The 25,055-nt window shown below is 37.8% G+C and overlaps 1 protein-coding gene and 1 long non-coding RNA gene across 2 annotated transcripts; both read left to right on the top strand.

Annotated features, from left to right (window-relative positions):
* The first annotated feature begins 3,552 nt into the window (after positions 1–3,552).
* Positions 3,553–7,486, top strand: LOC108429491 (granzyme B-like). The gene is made up of 4 exons (XM_017701251.1): positions 3,553–3,704; positions 6,671–6,800; positions 6,913–7,164; positions 7,291–7,486. The coding sequence occupies exons 1-4, from the start codon at positions 3,613–3,615 to the stop codon at positions 7,447–7,449; spliced, it is 633 nt and encodes a 210-aa protein (XP_017556740.1). The 5' UTR covers positions 3,553–3,612; the 3' UTR covers positions 7,450–7,486.
* Positions 7,487–16,461: 8,975 nt separating this feature from the next.
* LOC108429476 lies at positions 16,462–19,060 on the top strand. The gene is made up of 4 exons (XR_005131500.1): positions 16,462–16,578; positions 17,794–17,945; positions 18,403–18,632; positions 18,823–19,060. It is a non-coding gene; the product is annotated as an uncharacterized LOC108429476 (long non-coding RNA).
* Positions 19,061–25,055: the final 5,995 nt, after the last annotated feature.

Below are 25,055 nucleotides of genomic sequence, written 5' to 3'. Positions count from 1 at the left end.
AATGGGAAATTCAACAATGTAATAAAAACTGTTTTGCAGCACTGAACAGAACTGTGAGAAAACCATGCTGGACACAGTTTGTAAGAGAACACTTTGCCATTACAATGGTCAGTCTCTGTGTTCAGAACCAAGTAATAGCATAATCTATAATTGCCAAGTCAGGGTCCTGTTTTCAACCTCATTGAAGTGCTAAAATGAAGCAGGCCATTTAAACAAACCCCACCAAGTAGTTCCCTAAACAACCTTTGAATAACAGGTGGATTTCTGGATTTAGGAGCCTAGAATGACACAGCAGCATATTAGTTCTAAAAATGTCCAGTTTGAAACTCAACATGCTGTATTTCGATCAGTTAAGCTTTTTGATTCAGCTGATAAATGTCACACTCTTTCGAGTATGTGTATCACATGGCAAAACCACATCACAGCTAGCACTGCAAAAGTGATGCAAAGTCAGATTGATGGTGAGATAAACATGACAGTACAGATGGATGACACAATGACATTTCTTGCATGCAGAAACGCTGAGGCTATAGCAGAATTCGTAAGAAGAGCACCTACACCTTTTTGGCAAGTGTATGATAATGCAAGCTGTGCGAGAGGGCAACAGGGAGGTGCTAATATGCTTACAATCATAGTGGTAACATGCTCTGTTCATCCATTATCATTGCCACAAATTAGACCTGGTGGTACAAAACAATATAAGTAGCATCTCCTGATTCTTCTCATTACAGTTTTAACCTCGCAACTAAATCAAATAGCATTGCTTTCTGAACACTGTGATCTGTGATTTGAAATTAAATTCTGTATCGACAGGTTTGAAACTGCAAAATATCAAGGTTTGTTGATACAGAATGTAAATCAAATGTAATTGTAATTGTATAATTGCATTTAAACAGTATAGATAAGTGATAGTAATATTTCTTGAAGTCTAAGGGTTTAACATACAGCAAAGACACCAAAAAGTCCATTATAACAGATGCAGAGTTATGATTTCTTCTGCATTCCCTGTCAGGCTTTTAGGATTTCCTGATTAGAAGTAAAACTGAACTGACTGTGAAGAGTCTGATTGAGAGGTAGTAGAGGAAACAATAAAATTCAGTCATTCAACTTGGAATAGCACTAACTGTTACCATAATATCAATACTTTTTATCGATGGAACATAAGGTCAGGTGCTGCAACAGATCAAAAACACCTTACCAAGCTATACTGTCAGATAAAATGATGCTGTCCAGGCAAACTTTGATCCCCCAAGGTGCAAACAGCTTAAATATACCCTCAAATGTACACCATGCTCCTTAAGACAGGCCCAACACCAGAAGTAAAGGAAATACAAGACTAGCTAAGAACATGCAAAGAGAGAAATGTATGGAAGGTCTGCCCAAAGGAGCCACACATTCAAGAATGAATCAACACCCTCATGGCTTTCAAAACCTTCAACAAAGACCTACTGGTGTCTGGGAACTGAAAAATACATGTCAATAATGTTTAGTTCATATTTATACATTAGACTTGTGCTCGCAAACTCTGCAAGTATTACAGTACTATTCTTTCTTTAAGTTCCGAAAGGAAACAAAATGGTTAAAACCTTCAAAAGCCAATCAGGAATTGGCCAATCAGAAATTGTTTTTTTCCCCCTCCATGGTGTTTAGGTGTAGCTAAAAAATCTCTCTTATTGGTTAGGACTTCAAGAGCTGAAGGCCTAACATATTAATGTAACTGCCAGGATAACTATGATTTGACAGTGGAATCAACCAAACACATTTCCAATAGGTAGAGAGAAAAAAGTCAATCTAGGCCTTCTAATAGTCCTAAATATGTCATTTACTGTGAATACGAGCTGCAGCATAATTCAGTTACTTGTTAGAAATGGAAAATAGCCGTGGCAGCTCTATAATAAAGCTCTCTATAGAAAGCGTCAGTGTAAAACTGCTTCAAGATAAAACATATGCTAATATGTATGCTACAAGCTTCAAGCAAAACATGGAATGTATTTTAGAAGCTTCAAATGTCTGTGTTTAATCTAGAATGGACAAAATGATCACACCGTTAGCTTAGTGCAAAAGCGCTAAAACCCCACAGAGGCACTATCAGAAATTAGCATTACATAGAGGTGAGTTTTTCCTGCTTTGGCCATGTTTTGGCAGCTATAGCTTAGGTTGAAGGCTTTGTTCCAATTGTTATGACTCATCACTGCAAACCAACAATCAACAGCTGATTATCAAAGTTCCTCTCATTCAGAAAACCTACTAATTTTCTTCCCACAACATAAACCACATTCCTGTAATGCAGCCAATACAGAGTGACTCATTCAAATCTTCCCATGTTAACTGATGTAGCCTTTTATATCAGGCACACGCAGCAAGAAGAACAGCACACATGAAGTTCAGTTTGTTCTTTTTTTCTGCCTGCAGCTATTGAAGCACATATAAAAAGCAAGGGGCCATGATGACTGGTTGGTGGGGCACTAAATGACTCCCTGTGTTACTAAAGAGTTACTAAAAAATATTACCGGAGGAGAATATGGTACAGTTATGTGGTACAGAGGACGTTCCCTCAAGGGTACCAACACAGCTGGAGCAGTTACTCTTGACCTCCCTTACTCTTGGCCTTCCTAGTAATATTACCAACTATGCACTGACACTTGTACAGTATTAGCTAAAGCAGTTCTTATGGCAACTTAAAACACTTTGTAAATATTGCATATTCACCAAATCATCTATATGTGGGAGTGCTGATAAATTGTGCAGCAACTGATTGGCTAGTCGGTTACTGTACATCTATAAAATGTACCTGTAATTATGCTTCTGATAAAATGGCCAGTGATTGTAGGGACAATGTATATATACCTAATATACTGCCAAATTTTGGACAATTTCATGCTCCCAACTTTGTAGGAACCGTTTAGGGATGGGCCCTTCCTGTTCCAACATGACTGCGGCACGGTGGCATGGTGGGTAGCGCTGTCGCCTCACAGCAAGGAGGGCCTGGGTTTGATTCCTCTCTGTGTGGAGTTTGCATGTTCTCCCCATGTCTGCGTGGGTTTCCTCCGGGTTCTCCGGTTTCCTCCCACAGTCCAAAAGACATGAAGTCAGGCCAATTGTGTAAAGTGATCAAATTGTAAGTCGCTCTGGATAAGAGCGTCAGCCAAAATGCCGTTAATGTAATGTAAAATGTTAATGTAATGACTGTGCACCAGTTCACAAAGCAAGGTCCATAAAGACATGGATGATCAAGTCTGGTGTTGAAGAACTTGACTGGCCTGCACAGAGTCCTAACCTCAACCTGACAGAGCACCTTTGGGATGAATTAGAACGGAGACTGCAAGCCAGGCCTTCTCATCCAACATCAGTGTCTGACCTCACAAATGCGCTTCTGGAAGAATGGTCAAAAATTGTGTCTTATGATCTTTCAGTTGTATCAGGTATCCATTTTCAGAAATGAAATCATGCATGTCATTTAATTTTGCTTTTGAGATGCTTAGCGCAGAAACAAGGCAGTTACATTCATTTTAGTCTAAGTCTAACCAGGTTGGCTTCACTCTTTCTCTCTCAGCCAGCATTAATGTTGGCATAGTGAATGGCACAGAGGCTGAACCTCACTCCAGACCCTACATGGTTTCTCTTCAGGAAAATGGTAAACATGAGTGTGGCGGCTTTCTTGTGTCTGAAAACTTTGTCATGTCGGCTGCGCACTGCTGGAAGAAGTAAGCTGTTTTGTTTTTTTTCTCTTTTTTCTTCCATTCAATGTTTTCTCACTGTGTTTTGGCTCTAAGAATGATCTTTATCCGTGTGATCATGTGATCTGTAACACTGAGGAAAAGTACACTATACTATCACTGCAGGCAGTGATAACGTCAGTATCACCGAATAATGAAATCATATTTATCTCAAACAGAGACAGTTTTGATCAGAAATAGCCTTGGCTTACATGCTGAGTGTAAGTGAAAAAGTGAAAAAAGTGAAAAGCGACTGAATTTATTAGATTATGAGCTAATTTTATTCATACAGTTAATTAAAAGTCTTAATAGTGTGTTCACTGCTGCATCACTGACATGTTGTTGATGTTATTGAGAGTCTGTTGAGTGTTTGTTTCACCTAAAAAGGACCAATCAAAATAAAGCCTCACCAGCAACAGCTGTAACACGACAGCATAACACAAGCTTTTGCTTACTTGATGACATACTTTTCTAAGAATAAGGAAATTGACAAAATTATCCAGTGTCAACGAACATTTCATGCTCAACTCAGTGCCTGATACACACACACACACACACACACACACACACACACACACACACACACACACACACACACACACACACACACACACATTTTCAAAGCTGCTTCTCCCCTCAGTGCCTGATAATAAAATAAAACTGTAAATAAAATTCAACTCACAACATGAAACATGAACTTACTACTAAAAATAATCATAATAATGATAACAACTTTGTTTATAGAGCGCTTTTCATACCAGATACTGGTGGCAGCTCAAAGTGCTTTACAGACAGGAGTTAAACCTTAAAAGTAAGAGAAGATATCAAAGTTGAGTTTTATTTTCTTAGATTATGGATGATGTTCGACAATGGCATTTTTAGGAAAAATAAATGAAAGTTATGAGTATACATTTTAATTAAAAGCTAAATTAGAGATACATTTTCAAATGTTTCTTCAAAGTTTACTGAGCATCACTGCCTAATGAAGGATGGAATTCCACAGATTAGAAGCCCAGTAAGTATTAGCAAAAGGCCGGATTCTGCAGATCTAACATTACATGCTAGAACACAAACAGACAGTCTGTCAGGTATGCTGATGCTTTAAGGCCGGTTGTTTCTAAATGAGTGTAATATAAGCTGTTTTTTTGTTTTGCACTGCTGTGCTTGCTCATTATACAGCATGTGTTGTTTTGTAAGGAAGCCCAGTAAAAGAGCCTTACAGTAATCAGACTTTGACAAATGCATTAACAGGTTTCTCTGCGTCGCTCTGAGGTAGAAAAGGCTGAACGTTATCAATATTTCTCAGATTTTACTGACTGTGTTTATATGTGGAATAAAACAGAGCTCCATGTCCAAGGATATGGCCAAGTTTCATATGTGATGCAAAAGAGCTTCTCTCCTAATTTTAATAACAAATCAGTATTTCAGTATTTTCTATTTGGTTTTTTTCCTATTTAAAATTGTGACATCCTCTGAGAAATATCTGATACATAGTTGGAAATCTTGTCAACAGAGTGCTGATTTAGCAGAAGTGAAGGAAATCTGTCAGCATAATTTTGAAAATGGACTTTTTCTGATTACCTAGACGCTACATGTCCAAAGAGAAAAACAAAGATCCTAAAATTGAAACTTGTTAGGTAAATTAACTTACTAAAACCTCACATTTTAGTGATTATAGCAATGTGATTTTTTTTGTAGTAGTAGAACAGCAGGCTGTGACTGCAAGAAGCAGCGAGTGCACACACAGAACTGTTAATGAAGTCCCTATTATGTTGCTGGTGTATAATTATCACCAGTGTGACATGCAAGTTACATGGTAGTGTAGCGTTGGAATGTAACATACTAGTATGTCAGTAAAGAGTCAAGAGTCAAAATACACTATATGGACAAAAAATTTGGAAAACCTACATATTGCACCTACAGGAGGTTTTATGACATCCCATTCTAAATCAATAGGTCTGGCTAGCAATCTCCATTCAAGTTCAAGAAAGGTGTTTCAGTGGGGTTGAGGTCAGGACTCAGTGTGGGCCAGTCAAGTCCTTCCACACCAAACTCACCCAGCCAGGCCTTTATGCACTGGGGTTCAGTCATGCTGGAACAGAACAAAGTTCTTCCCCAAACTGTTCCCATAAAGTTGGAAGCATACAATTATCCAAATTGTCTTGGTCTGCCGAAGCATTAAGATTTCCCTTCACTGGAACTGAGCGGTAAATGTCAGAAGAGGTTTGAACTCTGCAGTTATTGAGTCAGCAGAGCATTGGTAACTTTTCTGCACTATGTGCCTTAGCACTGAACAACCTGCTCTGCAACTTTACGTGATCTGACACTTCATGTCGGAGTTGCTGTGGTTCCTAAATGCTTCCACTGTTCAATAATTCAAGTCACAATTTATTGTAGAATATCTAAGAGGGTAGAAATTTCATGACCTGACTAGTTGCAATGATTGAGTCCTGTTACAGTACCACGCTCAAATTTACTGAGCTCTTTAGAACAGCTCATTCTTTCACAGATGTTTGTAAAGGCAGACTGCATGGCTAGGTGCTTGATTTTATACACCTGTGGCAACAAGACTGAAACACCTGAATTCAATGATTAAGAGGTGTGTCCCAATACTTTTTTCATATAGTGTAGGACTCTACATGTAACCTAAAGTTACTGTGCACTAAATGTATGTCATTAGACTAATTGCATTCTGATGCCAGAGGCACTATAATCCTGCTGCACCATTTAACGTGGAATGGGAAAATAAATCTGGAGAATAAGAAACTAACTTGTGTGTCATAGTTTTAAAGCTAGGAGTATTTTGGGTCCATGATGAGATCATATTAAGAACTCAAATTAGTGGTTATTACATATAAATTAGCATGAGAAGATGTTGGCATAATTAAAGGATTTGAACACTTCATTACAAAACAAAAGTCATCAAGGTACTAACATGTGATTCCTCTTAACAGTGGGGTGAATCTGACAGTGGTGATTGGCGCTCATGATCTGGACAACTATAACTATTTCCGCATACCAGTGAAGTTCTACCACGTCTATCCTGGTTACAGGCGTCTGAAAAATGACATCATGCTCCTGCAGGTAAACAGACTGACAATCAGTCCCCCTCATTCATTTTTTTACTTGTGTCTATCATTCTGTGAGAAGTGTAGCATGTACTCTGCATTATTCCATAACTGTGATCTTATTTCAGCTTGAAAAACCAGTCCAAAGGAGCAGAACTGTTGAGTGGATCGCCATCCCCAAAACAAATAAGGATGTTGAGGCTAATACCATTTGCAGTGTCGCTGGTTGGGGAAAAATTGCATTTGAAGGCCCTTATAGTTCCCGTCTTCTGGAGGCAGATGTCAGTGTCATAGAAACAGAAACATGCAAAAGGGACTGGGGAAACTATTTCTCAGAGTCAAATATGATGTGTGCAGGTTCCGGCCGTGGATTTTGTCAGGTAAAGTGCCCAACCACCCCCCCTCTCTCTCTGTCTCTCTGTAGCTACAAAAGCTACTGAATATGCTTTACAGCAGCTTAATGAGGGGTCAGTTACACAACGCACTAACATAAGTGTTTTTTGCAGGGAGATTCCGGAGGTCCTTTGGTGTGTAATAATATCGCAGTCGGAATTGTGTCCTTCTTTGAAAACGGGAACTGTGACAAACCCACCGTACCAAACGTCTACGCAAAGATATCGCAATTTCTTCCCTGGATCAAGGAGATCATCAATGACTTACAATGAAACAATGAATAAACAAAACATTTTGCTTTTGCATGCATTCATGATTTTTTTTTTATTTGAGCTCTGCTTTGTCATTATGAAAAAAAAAAAAAAGAATTTGCAAATCACAATTAAACTGTCCTTGAGTCATTGCAGTTGACTGAATTTTTGGAATATAGCTGTCCTTCCTGAGAGTTAACATTGTGCTCACTCGATTAGCTCAGAGTTCCAAAATATATATATATATATATATATATATATATATATATATATATAATATATATATACATACAGACACACACACACACACACACACACACACACACATATATATATATATATATATATATATATATATATATATATATATATATATATATATATATATGTATATGTATATATATATATATATATATTCAATTGAGTAGACTACAAAGGCAAGTTATTTAATGTTCAAACGGATAAACTTTATTGTGTTTTGGAAATATTCACTCATTTTGAATTTGCTGCCTGCAACATGTTCCAAAGAAGTTGAGACAGAGGCAACAAAAGACTGGGAAAGGTGAGAAATGCTCAAAAACTTGGAAACAGGTGAGTGTCATGATTGGGTATAAAGGGAGCATCCCTGAAAGGCTCAGTCGTTCACAAGCAAGGATGGGGTGAGGTTCACCACTTTGTGAACAACTGCGTGAGCAAATAGTCCAACAGTTTAAGAATAACGTTTCTCAACATGCAATTGCAAGGAATTTAGGGATTTCATCATCTACCATCCATAATATCATCAAAAGATTCAGAGAATCTGGAGAAATCTCTGCAAGTAAGTGGCAAGGCAGAAAACCAACATTGAATGCTCGAGACCTTCGACCCCTCAGGCGGCACTGCATTAAAAACCGACATCATTTTGTAATGGATATTAACACATGGGCTCAGGAACACTTCAGAAAACCACTGTCAGTGAACACAGTTCGTCGCTCCATCTACAAATGCAAGTTAAAGCTCTGCCATGCAAAGCGAAAGCCATATATCAACAACACCCAGAAACATCACCGGCTTCTCTGGGCCCGAGCTCATCTGAGATGGACTGATGCAAAGTGGAACAGTGTCCTGTGGTCTGACGAGTCCACATTTCAAACTGTTTTTGGAAATCATGGACGTCGTGTCCTCTAGGCCAAAGAGGAAAAGGACTGTCTGGATTGTTATCAGTGCAAAGTTCAAAAGCCAGCATCTGATGGTATGGGGGTGTGTTAGTGCCCATGGCATGGGTAACTTTCACATCTGTGAAGGCACCATATATATATATATATATATACTGGAACTGAGTGTGGTGATTTTGACTGGTTGCATGCGCTGCACTTGATGGAAGATTTATTTATTTTATATATATATATATATATATATATATATATATATATATATATATATATATATATATATATATATATATATATATATTCACTTATTAATTTATTTTATATCAATTTATTAATTTATACTGGAAATCCAGTTACTTTCAGAGACTTTTCATTAATGACTTCTTAATTCACACAGTAATTTATTACCTTTACACTTGATTTATATCTAATTAGTCACTTGAAACTATCAGGCCTTACCCAGACCCAACATATCACATGCAAATATAAAGTTGCATGTAAAGTTTTGGCCACATCAGGCCATCATGTTCTCCATAGAGAACACACTTCTGCACGTTTAATGCACAGTTACTGTTCATTTGCTGAATTTATCTTGTAGGGCAAACAGTTAAATATAAAATGTGGCCTGTGCAAAAGTTATGGCACATTTATTGCTTAATGGTTTATTAAAATCAGCAAATAAACAATAAATTGTCTATTAAAAGTTGTGGGGAAAAGGCCATATTTGAGTTTGTTCTCTGTAGAGTGTGTGAATTAATTTTAACTTATAAAATTACCAAGAAATAATCTGAACAGCAACTTTTGCGTTGTCCTCACTCCAACAGTGACCATATTTTAGCTTGAAATGACAATATGTCACATCACTGGTCAGGGAAATTTAAACAAATGTTGATTTAACTATGTAGGTTTTTTGACAATCTTCCCAGAACACCTAAAAATGACCATGTGTGATTCTACCAAGTAGGAGGAACATGCATGATCTCCTTTTGAATGTGCACCAGTGCAAGGACCCATAAAGACGGATGTCACAAAGTTCTATAGCTTTTGTTAAATTTTTGTGCTGATGAAGCTGTTTACGTTTAACAAATTATTTGGAAACACCACATGATCTTAAATATGTTTTTTTATTACCAAAGAGCTATAGTGCTATATCTGCTCCACTAGGCCTCTCAGTGGTTGGGAATCGTTGGTGCAAAATATAAGGGGGAATCCAGACCTGATCTAATAAAAAAAATCATTCTAGGATTCAGTCCAACAACTTATTTTCATCCATTTTCCCCTAATTTTAGTCATAGACAACTTCCATCCACTGCCTAGGACTCACATGATGCCACCAAGTTTGGAAGGTGAAGATTAGCACATGCTTCCTTCAAGATACGTGAAGCACATTTTGGTAACTGCTGCTAATGCAACCTTTTTAATAATATAATATTAATACATTTTATTTGACGGCGCCTTTCTGACACTCAAGGTCACCTTACATAAAATGAGACAATAATAATAGTAAATAAACAAGTAAAACGATAAAACACAGTAAAAAAACACAGTAAAAACCAAGAGATAACACTCAAAGTATAAAATGAAATAAAATAAAATAAATGAAAATAAAATAAAAAATTGATAAAATTAATAAAACAGAGTGATTGGAGTTAGGAGTTATATGCAGATCTTAAGAGATATGTTTTGAGACCCGACTTGAAATGTAAAATAGAGTCAGAGTTCCTTAAGTCAGGAGGTAGAGCATTCCATAGCCTGGGGGCAGAGGTACTAAAGGCCCTACCTCCCATGGTGCTAAGGCGTATAGTGGGTACAGACAGGTGGATAGAGGCAGATGATCTCAGTGATCGTGAATGTGAAGTGAGATTAATAAGGTCAGAAATATATGGAGGGGCGAGGTTATGAATTGCTTTGAAAGTAAGCAGTAATATTTTGTATTGTATGCGTTGAGTAACCGGGAGCCAGTGCAGCTGATGCAAGACAGGAGTGATGTGATGGAAAGAAGGAGTTCTTGTAATGATACATGCAGCAGAGTTCTGAACCATTTGAAGTTTGTGTAGTGATTTTAGGAGGAGGCCAAAAAGGAGAGAATTACAGTAATCCAGGCGTGATGTAACAAGACTATGAACCAAAATAGCAGTAGTGTCAGAGGAAAGAGAGGGTCGCAAGCGATTAATATTTCAGAGGTGAAAGTAAGCAGATCGAGTGATGTTATTAATGTGGGATTGGAATGACAGGGTACTGTTGAGGATGACACCCAAACTCTTTACCTGAACTGAGGGAGAGACAGAACAATTTTCAATAGTAAGAGAAAAGTTATTTGTTTTGGAGAGGTTTAATTTGGTGCCCACAAGTAGCAGCTCTGTTTTATCACCATTTAATTTGAGGAAGTTGTGAGAAAGCCAGGTTTCAATTTCAGATAGACAGACAATAAGGGAGGGCAGGGGGAAAGTGGAAGTGGGCATGCTGGAAAGGTAGAGCTGGGTGTCATCCGCATAACAGTGGAAGTTGATATTATATTTGCGAAAGATTTTACCTCGGGGGAGAAGATAGACTATGAAAAGAAGGGGTCCCAAGACAGAGCCCTGAGGAACACAAGTAATAACAGGAGAAGGTTGAGAAGTGAAAGTTTTGAGCTGGATAAACTGAGTACGGCTTGAAAGATATGATTTAAACCAATTTAGTGGTGTATGAGTTATCCCAATGGAAGACAATCTATGAAGAAGAATGGAATGGCAGACAGTGTCAAAGGCAGCGCTTAGATCCAGGAGAATTAGAATAGAGAGAAGTCCAGAATCAGCTGCAGAGTGGAGATCGCTAGTGACTCTAACAAGTGCTGTTTCTGTACTGTGAGAAGAACGGAAACCAGATTGAAATTTTTCATAGAAATTGTTGTTTGATAGATGAGAATGAAGCTGAGCTGCTACTACTTTCTCTAGTATTTTGGAAATAAATGGCAGATTGGAGATAGGGTGCAAGTTATTAAAATCAGTAGGGTCAGCACCAGGTTTTTTTAAGATCGGGTTAATAGCTGCAGTTTTAAAGGCTACTGGTACAATACCAGTCGTAAGAGAAGAGTGAATGATGGCAGTAATTAGAGGAAGCAGAGAAGGAAGACAAGATTTGACCAGTGTTGTGGGGAGAGGGTCCAGTGTGCAGGTAGATAGCTTAGTATTAGAGATGAGATCAGAAAGTTCAGAGATAGGAGGAAGAGAGAAAGACGAAAAATAAGTTGAAGAAAGGGGATAATTAGAGGTTGAACTAGGAAGTGTGGGAGTCAGTAGGGGAAAGTTAAGAGATTCAGAGACAGTTGTAGATAAAGGCTGGGTTTTAAAGCTCTTATAAATATTTTCGATCTTCTTATTGAAAAAAGACATAAGTGAGTTACAGAAGGTAGTAGTACACAGGTACGGTGGAATAGAGTCTGGAGGTTGAACAGTTTTTTATAAAATGCATAGAGTGATCTAGAGTCACCATTCATAGAAATAATTTTCCCACTATAGTAGTTTGATTTAGCTTGAGATAATGAGTCCTTGTAATGTAACATGTGGTCCTTGTACATGTCCTTGTGAACAGACAAACCAGTTTTGCGATACAATCGCTCATATTGTCGTCCCTTAGTTTTCAAGAGCTGAAGCTTAGGCGTGAACCAGGGAGCTGAGCGTGAAAAGTGAACTGTACGTGATTTCAGTGGGGCAAAAGAGTCAAGACTGGCCTGAAGACCAGTATTATATAGTGACACAAGTTCATCAGGGTCCATTTGTTGATGAAAGTCCAAATTGGAGGTTATACTGGAAGAAAGGGAGACTAGATCAATGTTCTTGATATTGCGGTAGGTGATGAGACGGGAAGGCTTTATAGTGGAGAGAGGAAGATTAACATTAAGAGAGAGAAGAGAGTGGTCAGATATGGTTAGTTCTTCTACTGAACTGTTAAAGGGAGCAACACCTGAGCAGCAGATGAGGTCCAGAATATGACCTTTAGAGTGTGTAGGAGTCCGAAGCTCTCCATACATGATATGAAATCTTTAGTGAGAGGATTGTTAGCGCTGTCTATATGAATATTAAAATCACCCATAACTATTATAACAGGTGAGAGAGTGATCAGATGTGTGAGAAACGCAGCAAAGTCCTGAAGAAAGGCTTTATTGCCTTTAGGAGGTCGGTAGATGTTGGCAATGATGGTTGGAGCGGAACCAGCAAGACAACAGACCAATGACTCAAAAGAGTCGAAAACAGGAGCCGATACCGGTGAGACTTTTAATTCCTCCTGGTGGATTACCGCGAGACCTCCTCCTCTGCCAGTCTCACGAGATTTACTGATGTAAACATAACCCGCAGGAGTAGATTCATTAAGTTGTGTAAAGTCATTTTGCTGTTGCCACGTCTCAGTTAAACAGAAAAAGTCATACTTGCGGTCCATAATTAGATCCGGAATAATACGTTTTTGGTTCCAGTTTTTGGACAACTGGAAAGAACACTGTCACTTATGTCACATTAGCTGACAGATGCCCACATTGGCTAGCATTGCGCTAACCAGCTAAAATGTTCTTATGAACCGGTGTTTAAAATCGGTCAAAGTAAGGCTCTTTGGGGTCAACAGTGATGAACATGAACCTTAAACCTTGAACATGCACATCTGATTTAAGAGAAAAAACAATTATTTATGCACTTGAGGTAAAATTCCATTTGAAAAATAATCTGCCATGGCCAACTAGCTTATCTTGTATGCTTTTCTCATTCAACCTGTTTTCCCCAGATCATACAGGCCTGTGTTTGTTGTAACTGCTAAATAAAATGCTTAAAAATACTTGTATTTGCTAATGTCAAGTATAATCCCATGGGTTTGTGAGTATTTAAGCAAGTTCTTTACACACTGCTATCTTTTCTGAAGATCTTGCACCACAAACTCTCACACTCACCACAAAGTTTTTTCCCAGGCTGTACAGTGTATGTGAATATGCCAAAATATAGCACATAGTAGACAAGAATCAGAAAGGTAGTCAACTGTCATATAAGCATCTGAAAATGCCATACTCTGCCTATTTATACAAAAAAAATGCACAAAATAACTAACACAAGCAACATTACACATATAAAACAACACAGAATACTGTGACAGCTCCAAACTATTTGTAACTTTTAGAATAAAACAAATGTGATCACATTCATAATTATGAATGAAAACTGTTGCCCATGAATAGGTTCTCAATGATTCTACTGTTTGCCAAGAGCAAATATTGTTTGGTGCACCTTAGCATTTGACTCTGGGCTGCTTTCTGTTATTTATTTATGCACCAAATAACTGCATGGAATACTTTGGGCACAAGTAAGGTCATCTCTCAAACATCAAAAATTAGTCTTGCTATATGTTTAATGTCACACATTCCTCCCATCCTGACTGTTTGGCAAATTCCACTTTCAAAAATCCTTGGGGCATCACATTACTGTCACACCACCAATCGTTGTTCACCCTTGCCTGAATACTGAGCTGATTCACCTGTCTTGTTTGTCATATGGCTAGTTGTAGTTAGTATATTAGCCCGGGCTTTACTCCAGCTCTTTATGAAGTATTACTTCTGTTACTAGAGCTACTGAGTGGTTCATTCTGTGTTTCATGGGCTGTTACTGCGAAAACTAATGAGCTTTACACAGTAACATTGTTGAAAAGGCAAACACATGTGGCAGCTTTGAAGCACAGAAGGGCCTTTAAAACGACTAATATGTGAGAACTGAACAGAATGGCACATTATAAACAAACAGAAAGGCTCTTTTGCATGTTACAAATCTATAAGACAACCATGACTGATTAATTGGTTATCTGTTCTGTTATTTTGGACTAGCTTTTCTCGAGGTTGGAACAATGCACACTCTACAATTTGAAAGCAAGCATTTCACAGAGCCTAACATAAGCCAAGGGTCAGATCCATCAACTTGCTGACATCAGACATGTTGTCTGTTACAGACATTATCTCTGTGAAAATTAACCACTATATGATAAACAGGAAAAGCAAGGTTTTTGAGGAGGAGCACTTGCTGCTTGATTGTGGTGAACTTACCACACCCACTGTGCTACATATAATCTTCTCCCTCACTAAGGTGCACCTTCATTCTCCCTACAGTACCATGGCTCTCATCTCTCTGCTCCTTCTGGCTGCTCTGCTGCCACAGCTGGGCCACTCTGGTAAGTATCACCTACACATAGCTTCTGTCCATCATAGCCGGTGAGCACAACCCTGGCACTGACGTTCTGTTTAATTCTAATCTAAATCTAACACGGTCAATGAAGGCCCTCAGGGACATCAGAGTTTTTGACCCAGATGTGTTGAACCTAATATGATTCCATATGGGTCACATTAAAATAATTAATTAAATTAAAATATCCATCTTTGTCCCTTTCATTTGTTCCACTTAACAGTACTACAGTCTGTAATTGAAAAACTACAATTACAGACTGTAGTCGATCTGTTTCTCTATATGCTATGTTAGCCCCCTTTCACACTTCTTCAATGGCCAGGACCACCACAGAGCAGGCATTGTGCGGATGGTGGATCATTTTCAGCGCTGCTGTGTTACTGCTGGACTGAGAATAGTTCACTAAACAAAAACGTACAGCCAGCAGTGTCCTGTGGGCAGCGTCAGCAACAGATGAGCTACAGTCTGTAACTTTACATTTTAAAGGTAGGCCAAACAGGTAGGTGTGTCTTATAGAGTGGACAGTGAGTGGACAGTGTCACTATACGTCAGTGTCTCTGCAGTACTGAGAATGATCCATCACCCAAATAGTACATGTTCTGCGATGGTCCTGATAATTGAAGAACAGGGTAAAAGGGGGCCAACAAAGTATCAGAGAAACAGATGGACTACAATCTGTAACTGTAGAACTACAAATTGCTCCTATACAGTAAGTGGAGCTGATAAAAGAGACTATGCTATGGCTGATTGGTGTATATTTTACATATATTGCACATACATATTTAACCTTATCAAATATATATTTCTCTTCCATATGGGTCACATTAAGACAGTATTAGATATGTTTTAAATTCTGTAAAAAACATTAAAAAAGAATCACTGTGTGCTTTTAGGATACACTATATGCTAGCTATTAATTAGCTTAGAATGATAAGAGATTTTTTTTTTTGTACCAAGAACTGTTAATACGCCATTTCCACAGTGAGTGAATGAAGGTGATACTGACAAACATCTTTTAGGCTTTATTTTAAGACAAGTTCTTATCTGGCTTCAATTAAAATACAAATATTTAACAAGTTAATCATTTTTTTTGTTCTAAAAAGCAGAAGGAGTTCATTTTAATGAACTAATTACTGCTGTTTAATTGCTCAATTGAAATATTGGGGTTTACTGGGGTTACATCTGATTTTTTCCCAGTATTTTAAACTCAGAATATAAACAGAAACTATGTACTTAAGCGCCATTTTTAAGTTTGTTCCCTTCACTTCAAATCAACAAAACATTCAATTTAACCAGAAGTGACCAAACTTTTATGTATGTCTATATGAGTTACTGTTTTATTATTTTCTTTGCTATTTCCAGCTCATGATGTATATTTAAACATTTTTAGATGTCAGGACCAAATTATCGTTGTTACAGTAACTTAATTATTTGTTTTACATGTAAAAGAAAAATTACAATATATCAGAAAAACTGATACAAGTGTGTTCACTTTAAAGTCTTATTAGTACTCAATATAGTTACACAGTTAGGACTTTGAAATGTGGGATTTGAGAGTTTTTTCCTTATAGACACAAAAGCTCAATATTCACCCATTTATGAAAAATATAGTAATAAAGTTAGTCTATAGCATTAATGTTTGTATAACTAAGTATAATCAGTTTGGATTACTTTCTTGGTATAGTGAATGGCAAAGAGGCTCAATCCAGGCCCTACATGGTGTCTCTCCAAGTAGGGACACAGCACTTCTGTGGTGGCTTCCTTGTGAGTGAACAATTCGTCATGACGGCTGCGCAGTGCAAGGAAAAGTAAGCTTTTGATTGCGTTTGTTATCTTGCTGCAGTCTTTAGTTGGTTCTTTGTTGTGTTCTGAATGGCTACAAACATTCTAAAGTAAGAAATTATTTGTCTTTGATTAGGGAGTAATGATGCAGGGCTATAGGTCATCCAGCACTAGAATAAATACTGGGTAGAAATAACATTTTCACTGTGTTACTGTCACAGTGTCTAATGCAGGCACTATCAAGAGCAGATCTTGCATGATATGCCTTAAGCCGACAGTCATTTAATAAAAACTCTTAAATTGAATGGTTTTGATGTAAACAAAGTAATTCAGAGAGGTTTGGTGTAGAATGCTCCATTCTAGAGAAAGTGAGTAAGGATTGTGAAGAGAAGAATGAAGATTTGAATGCCTCATCAAATGCAGTTATTACATGAACATTTAAATACTTTGCCTGAAGTCTGTTTTACAACAGCTTTGAGAAAAACATTTAAGCTAAAATTTACATGTTTGTAAATCTATTAATGGTAGAGGAGCACATGGGGGGGGGGGTATTTTACTTCACCGTTGGGGGGACAGTACATAGAAAAAAAAATTCAAGAGCAATTGCTGGAGGGAACACACTCTGTAATGGTACTGAACGCAGTTGGGCAGCGATGTTGACCGCTCCAAAATGGCAGCTCCAAAATGGGCTGAACCCATAGCAGCATCTGTGTGTGTGTATGTATGGTTCAGGGATGAGAGGCAGGCGAGCACTGTGAGGCATATGAAGGGGGGATGATGATCTTTCAGAACTTAAAAACGAAAAGCTGTGGGTCTGTAATTAGCACAAGTTCTTTAGAATTATATAGTTATGTTTACAATGATATATTGTAGGGGATAGGGTCGCTGTTCTTCCCTGGAAAGGTGGGCACAACCTCAACCATTAAACTGTGAAAGATGCATGAAAACACAGGAATTCCCCTCCGTATAATCTCCCTAACTCAGTAAATTGTTCAGTAATTTAATTAATAAGGATTTAAGGGGTTCAGAGCTTTAACATTTTTTTGATTCTGTACAGACAGGCTTACATTTGCTATCGTGTTTTTTTTTTATATAATATGATGATTGCCATACATTATTATTCATAATTCAACACATTTCTTTTTTTCAAAGACATTGAAACTCAGCTCAATTATTTCAATATATCATGAGCACATTTATTGCACAACAATAAGGTGTTACCTGTTGGTTCCTCTAAACAGGGGAAAACCATGGACAGATGTGACAGCAGTGATAGGAGCTCATAATCTAAAGACCAACAGCTTTCAGCGCATACAACTGATGGATTCCTACAGCCACCCAGACTTTAAAATGGACCCAAAATACCCAGCAAAATGACATCATGCTACTGAAGGTAAACAACCACTCCAACTATTTTTGTTTGAGTTTGTTAATCTGTGCATGGAAAAATTGCTAAAACATGGTGAAATGTTTAAGGTAAACGCAGTAAGTACACAAACAAGCTTTTGCTGTGTTACTAAAATAAAGCAGAACTTCAAACTTCCACTTTAACCTTCAGAGACCTTCTGTTGAAAATGGCAACAAAAGCCTAAAGCATTTCATTTGTGAGTACATCTTACTAAAGGTCCCAAAAACGACGTAACCCAGCAGTCCTCTTTGAAAAAAAACATTTCATATTTTTGATGGTTAAGTTTTACTTTGGCGTGACTGGTGATATTTTTCAGGGGGATTTTGGGACGGTTCTGAAAAAAGCTCTGCAGTGTAACAACCTGATCAATATGCATCTCTGTTATTGATCATATTCAGTTCTGTTCACTGCATTTGCTAATAATTATGATGATTTTTTGCAGCTAGCCAAGCGAGTTGTAAGCAACACAATTCGCATCCCAGAAAAAGACGAAGACTTTACGCAAAACACCGCTTGCAGTATAGCTGGTTGGGGAAGCATAAGAAATAATGGACCTACAAATGATGTTTTTTGGAGGCAGATGTCACAATGTTAAGCAGCGAGAACTGCAAACATTGGTGGAACTTCAACAACATACTGTGTACAGACCGTCATCATGGTGGATTTTGCACGGTAAAGATTTTCTTAAGATTCTTAAACTGTTTTTTGTTAAATCAGGCAAAGAAGATCAAGCTTGTGAAATGTGTTGAATGCAATTTTACATTCAGTGTTCAATGTTTTACATTTAGCGATTGTAGCTTTTAGCAGTAGCTTTATAAAGGTCAGCTCAGCAGTGTGCTAAGATTGTACCTGTTTGTTGCAGGGAGACTCTGGAGGTCCTTTGGTGTGTAATAATACTGCAGTTGGAGTCATTGCCTTCTATGAAAAGACCTGCATAAATCCCCCAAGACCATATGGCTACACAAAGATTTCTGCATTCCTGCCCTGGATAGAAAAAATAATGGGTAAAATAAAATAATTAGGATTGTGAATGGTTCATTGGGGCTGACTTGACCTTACAAGTGTGGTTCATGATTCACAATAAATAATTACACTGTGAAGAAGCTTCTGACTGGCTATCCATCCATCCATCCATCCATTTTCTAAGTCACTTCTCCATCAGGGTCGTGGGGGGATGCTGGAGCCTATCCCAGCAGTCTTCGGGCGGAAGGCAGGATACACCCTGGACAGGTCACCAGTCCATCGCAGGGTCTGACTGGCTATACAAGTTTTATGTTACTTTCATGTGTTACTTTCTAGAGAGTACATTGTGTCTTGTTGCACATGTGAAATGATAAGACGATAAAAGTTTGAAAATTAACCAAATATGGGAAAAAGATTTTTTACTGATAAGTAACACAGCATCATCCACCGCCTAGCACATCTACCCGTTACATCTCATGTGTTTTAATATAATTCATATACTTCCAGAAATGTGTTCTTTTATTAAAAATAAGGCACTTGATTTGCAATAAAAAATCTTCACCAATTCCTTCATATAGATACTGACACAATTTCTTTACAACATATCTCTCCACTTAGCTCCCACCAACACTACACAGACAGCCCTGATGTCGGATTATGACGTCTTACCAAGCATCTCATCCCCCAAGACCATATGGCTACACAAAGATTTCTGCATTTCTGCCCTGGATAAAAAAAATAATGGGTAAAATAAAATAATTAGGATTGTGAATGGTTCATTGGGGCTGACTTGACCTTACAAGTGTGGTTCATGATTCACAATAAATAATTACACTGTGAAGAAGCTTCTGACTGGCTTTACATGTTTTATGTTACTTTCATGTGTTACTTTCTAGAGAGTACATTGTGTCTTGTTGCACATGTGAAATGATAAGACAATAAAAGTTTGAAAATTAACCAAATATGGGAAAAAGATTTTTTACTGATAAGTAACACAGCATCATCCACCGCCTAGCACATCTACCCGTTACATCTCATGTGTTTTAATATAATTCACATACTTCCAGAAATCTGTTCTTTTATTAAAAATAAGGCACTTGATTTGCAATAAAAAATCTTCACCAATTCCTTCATATAGATACTGACACAAATGTCTCACAATTTCTTTACAACATATCTCGCCACTTAGCTCCCACCATCACTGCACAGACAGCCCTGATGTCAGATTATGACGTCTTACCAAGCACCTCATCCATGATAAGCATTTTCAAACAAACCCTTCACAATCAGTGCAATGCAGGTCACTTTGTGTATATACAAATAAATCTGTACTATTCTCTTTAATACATTTCAAAGAGGGATACACATACAAAAAACATTTCTGACATAAATGCAGGATCATTCAGAATCAGCGTTTCAATTGGTCTTGGAGACGGCTGCCATATTTCTTTTTGCAGGTGAGGTAACATACAGTGTTCATCCGATTTCCGAAACTTTTTTAGGGAAATTGAGCTGAACTGGAAGTGAAAAGTCAATGCTCGCTGGTTTTTATGCTGCATTGTGAGAACTTTCAGATAATTAAATGTTTAGTGAGGACATGCCTCAGAGCAGGCCACTGGAGTTCCTCCACACCAAAATCATCACACCATGTTTTTATGGATCTTGCTCTGTGCTGAGGGGCACAGTCCTGCTGGAACAGCAAAGGGTCTTGCCCACTGTTACCACAAAGTTGGAAGTATGCAATTTTCTTAAATATCTTTGCATGCTGTAGCGTTAACATCTACATGCAAAATACACCCTGGTATTTGGGGGGGGTCCCATGTTGGCTGGCTGCTAACTCACACGCAATAGCCCCACTGATGCTAGCTTTAATGATTGGTTTAACAATGCTTTAACAATTCTTCTTTTGAAAATGTGTTTTTCCAGTTTCTTAGTTCTTAGTTAAACTGTTTCAGAGGTATCTTGGGCATAGTTACACGTAGTCTTTAGGCTATGAAGGACCAATCCAATGAACCAATTTGCAACAGTGTCACCCTGAGGCAGAGCAGTGCTGTAGTCTAAGTTAGGTAAGAATATCAAAGACAGAAGCTCAGCAGTTGTAGGTGAAGCAGCTAAACAATGAGCTTTCTCTAAGTTCATATTTGAACACCTGTTTTTCCCGAACTGATAGCATAACTTAATTGTAAGGTTATTTTCAGGACCCCCCAGAATTTTAATTTCGAGACATTTGGGGGGTCCCAGAGGTTAATTAGGAGGTCTTCCCTTGCCAGGATCCCCTGTATTTCCCACCTTGTTTAAAATTACTCTTCACTGGAACTAAGAGGCCGAGCCCAAACCCTGAAAAATAGCTCCAGACCATTATTCCTCCCCCAGCAACTTTGGCACTGTGCATTCTGCAAAGCCAGATTTGTCCATCAGACTACCAGACAGTGAAGCCTGTTGAATTACTCCTTAGAACACATTTTCACTGCTCCAGAGTTTAGTAGTGGCATACTTTACACCACTCCAGCAAACCCTTGACATTCTGCATAGTAATATTAGGCTTGTGTGCAGCTGCTTGGCCATGGAAACAGCATTAAAAGAAGTTCCCAACCCAGTTCTTTTGCTAATGATGTTTTCTGAGGCAGTCAGAAACTCTGTAGAGTGATATAACAAAGGACAGGCAATTTCAGTACTTATTGCTTGAGTTTGCATGGTCCTAGACGCTTCCATTTTACAATAATAGCACTTACAGTTGACCGTGGCAGATCCAACATGGTAGGAATTTTTTTATATACCTGTACAAGTCAATAAATAGGAAGGGTGTCCACATACTTTTGGCCACATAGCATACATTACATTTAAAAACAAACTGAAAGACAAACAGTGACACAGTGACAACTCACAACCATTCACAACTTACTTCCATTACAGTGGCTTAAAAGGATATCATACAAGACCAAATATCCTACTTTATCTGTATATTTTATTCCTTTCCTTGAGGTGCACTTTAATATTGTTTTGCGGTTCTTTGTACCAAAAACAAATAACAAAATGCTAATTTTCCATACTACAGACCAACGTATACACTCTGTGTGCATGATGTGCACAGATGAGTCACAGATGGGCAAAGTGCTAGACTAGTGCTAGCCATAAACTGTCTTTTGGTTTGAGGCTGACTTGCACATTTTGTTTAGGAAGGTTACGCGACATCGCTGGAAATCAAGTTTATCTTTGTAAGCTCTGTAGGCTAATTTCATAAGAGCATCAACAGGCCATCATTCAGCCCTTAAGCTCCAGTTTTAGTAGAGTAGTTTACCAGGCTAACTTACTACTTTACCTCAGTTTAAACAAGCCCTGAGCTCTGCCTATATGAATGACTCACATGGCTTATATGAACTTTGATCTGCATGCTTGCTTTGGTTTCTATTTGGTGTGTAAATTTAGTCATCTATTTTCTGTTCAGCTAGTTCAGCTATGTGTCATAAGTCACATAAAAACAAACACTTTTTCACCATAATGATTTATTAAAATGCATTGAAATTCATAGAACTGACCCTTGGTTTGTATTTGGCAACATGCTTGGTAACACTGACAAGATAAGCTTCTCTGTTATCAGCTAGAAATCAAAGCAATTCTGCAACCAGATAGTTATGGGAACATCTGTGGTGTCATGTTCAACTATAAAGCTTCCCCCCCCCCCCCCCATTGTTTTTATTATTTTTGATGTGTTGTTGTCCCAATACTTTTCTCCATGTAGCGTAGATCAAATAACTTCTCGATGGTGGTTGTTTATCCACCATTGCATTTGCTTTTTCTGAAGCTGTTCAATAAAGACAGGGAGCTTGACAGAGTGAGAGCATGCACAGGCATGGTGGAGGGGGGGCCACATGCAGCGTCTATATAAGCAGTGACTGACACTCTGAAGTGCAGACTGAGCATCAGAATGGGGAAGAAAGGGGATTTAAGTGACTTTGAACGTGGCGTGGTTGTTGGTGCCAGACAGGCTTGTCTGAGTATTTCAGAAACTGCTAATCTACTGGGATTTTCACACACAACCATCTCTAGGGTTTACAGAGAACGGTCCGAAAAAGAGGAAATATCCAGTGAGCGGCAGTTGTGTGGACGAAAATGTCTTGTTGATGTGAGAGGTCCAAGGAAAATGGGCAGACCGGTTCAAGATGATAGAAACTATATTTATGGTTAGGGAGGAATAATTGTCTGTGGCTATTTTTCATAGTTTACACTCCAAACCTTAGTTAAAGCAGTGGTGGAAAAAGTACACAAATCATGTAGTTGAGTTAAAGTAAAAATACCCAAGGTAAAATATTAGTGCAATAAAAGTAGAAGTCCCTCCCTTTTAGACCTCCACTTGAAATATAAAAATACAAAAGTATTTTCAAATGTACTTAAATATCAAAAGTAAAAGTACTAAAAGATTAATTATGGCTCTGATGTCCTGTTATCATTTTTGAAACAAGACTCGCTTTATGAATTCATTTTATGAAATCCTCCAGTGTCTCTCTTAAAAAACAGTCTTTTAATAGAACGTCATTAATTAGTGACACTGACGTCTATTAAAATGATCATAAGCACAAAACACTGAAGGCAAACAGTTTCCATCAGGTAGAACCGAGTGGCTCTGAAATCACTTTTTACTAACAAGCAAAGTTTCAGTTTAAGATTTATTTGCAACTTAGTTACAAGTTTAAGTTTAATAAAAACTGGCTTTAAACTCAGGATCACAAATGAGTTTCCTTTACTATATTGATCTGTAGGTCTCTGTTCATAAACTAGCAAAAACTAATTTACTATAAAATGAAATGTTTGTATAAATTCTGAAAAAACATACGTCAGTCTCGACTGCATATGTGGACATATTTCTATATTGTGCTCTGTTTACACAAAGTTAGGTTAGTTCATCATTTATGTTGAACAGACTCTCCCCAAATTTTACTCTGCTGATGTTGAACCGTGTGCTGCACTGGGTCGGTATGACCAACAGGTCAAAACAAGCTCAGAACAAAGTGACCGCTGTGCCCTGATTGGTGTTCTTGCTTTGCACTTCTTCTATGTTTTTATGCATAAACCAAAAGGAACGACAGATTTCAGAAAATGTAATGGAATAAAAAGTAAGATATTTGATTAAAATGTAGTGGAGTGAAAGTAAAAAGTTGTCCAAAATGGAAAACCTTCAGTAAAGTACAGATGCATGAAAAAATACTTAAGTACAGTAACATTTACTTCTTTACTGACCACAACTGAGTTAAAGTGTTGGCTTCCAGCTTTGTAGCTTGAGAAAGTACTTAAGAGAAAATTCACCAATTAAGGAAAAATATAAGGATACATGAAGATGTTAAAGTAAAATTACACTTAATGTTTTATCCAATTTGGCCTAGGCCTTATTATTGCTTATTACTCCTTATTATTCAACATCAGTACTCAGCCACCCAGTTTCCAAAATCACATACAATTCCTTGATTAAGGTTGTTATGGAGTGAGTACTTAATGATGTATGGAGTGACTAATAAACATTTAAAAAGTAATGCACAAACCTGAATCTCAAATTTAAGACCACAGTCACAAGTTGCAATATATTGCTTTATCAAGCACAGTTGAGTTATCAAGCACATTTCCTTCTAAAGAAAATGTTGTACAGCATTTTACTGTTCCTCCCTCACACCACCTCTCATACACATCATTGCTGTCATTACTCAAACTCGAATGTCAGTGGTCAATAAGTCAGTGGTCACAATTTTAAGTGAAACATAAGTGAATGACATTAGTACTGATTTTACTCTGGTTTCTTTAGTTAAACTCAATAAAAAGCTGACACAATTTTATTATGACCACTGACAACCATATGAATAATGTTGGTCCAGAATATCCAGTCTACTGTTTGGGTCTTCAGATTTCTTAATGGCTGGTTCATGACTAGTCTGATTGTATCCATCTTGTTGGTGACTGTTCTCCAACTCTTTTACCTTTAACTGTTCCAAACATATTGGTCTTTTCCAATTAAGCGCTGATTCCAAAATATGAGAGTTTGGTTGGCTGGACTTTACGAGAGAGATGAGATATGAACTGGTCAGGGATACATTTGTCTGACATCCAAAGTCTTCGCCAACACCAAAGTTGAAAGTCATCAGTATT

This window comes from Pygocentrus nattereri, chromosome 15, assembly GCF_015220715.1.
Source record: "Pygocentrus nattereri isolate fPygNat1 chromosome 15, fPygNat1.pri, whole genome shotgun sequence".
NCBI lineage: Eukaryota > Metazoa > Chordata > Actinopteri > Characiformes > Serrasalmidae > Pygocentrus > Pygocentrus nattereri.
Note: the sequence above shows the minus strand (reverse complement) of the source record. Positions and strands in the feature narration are given on the sequence as shown.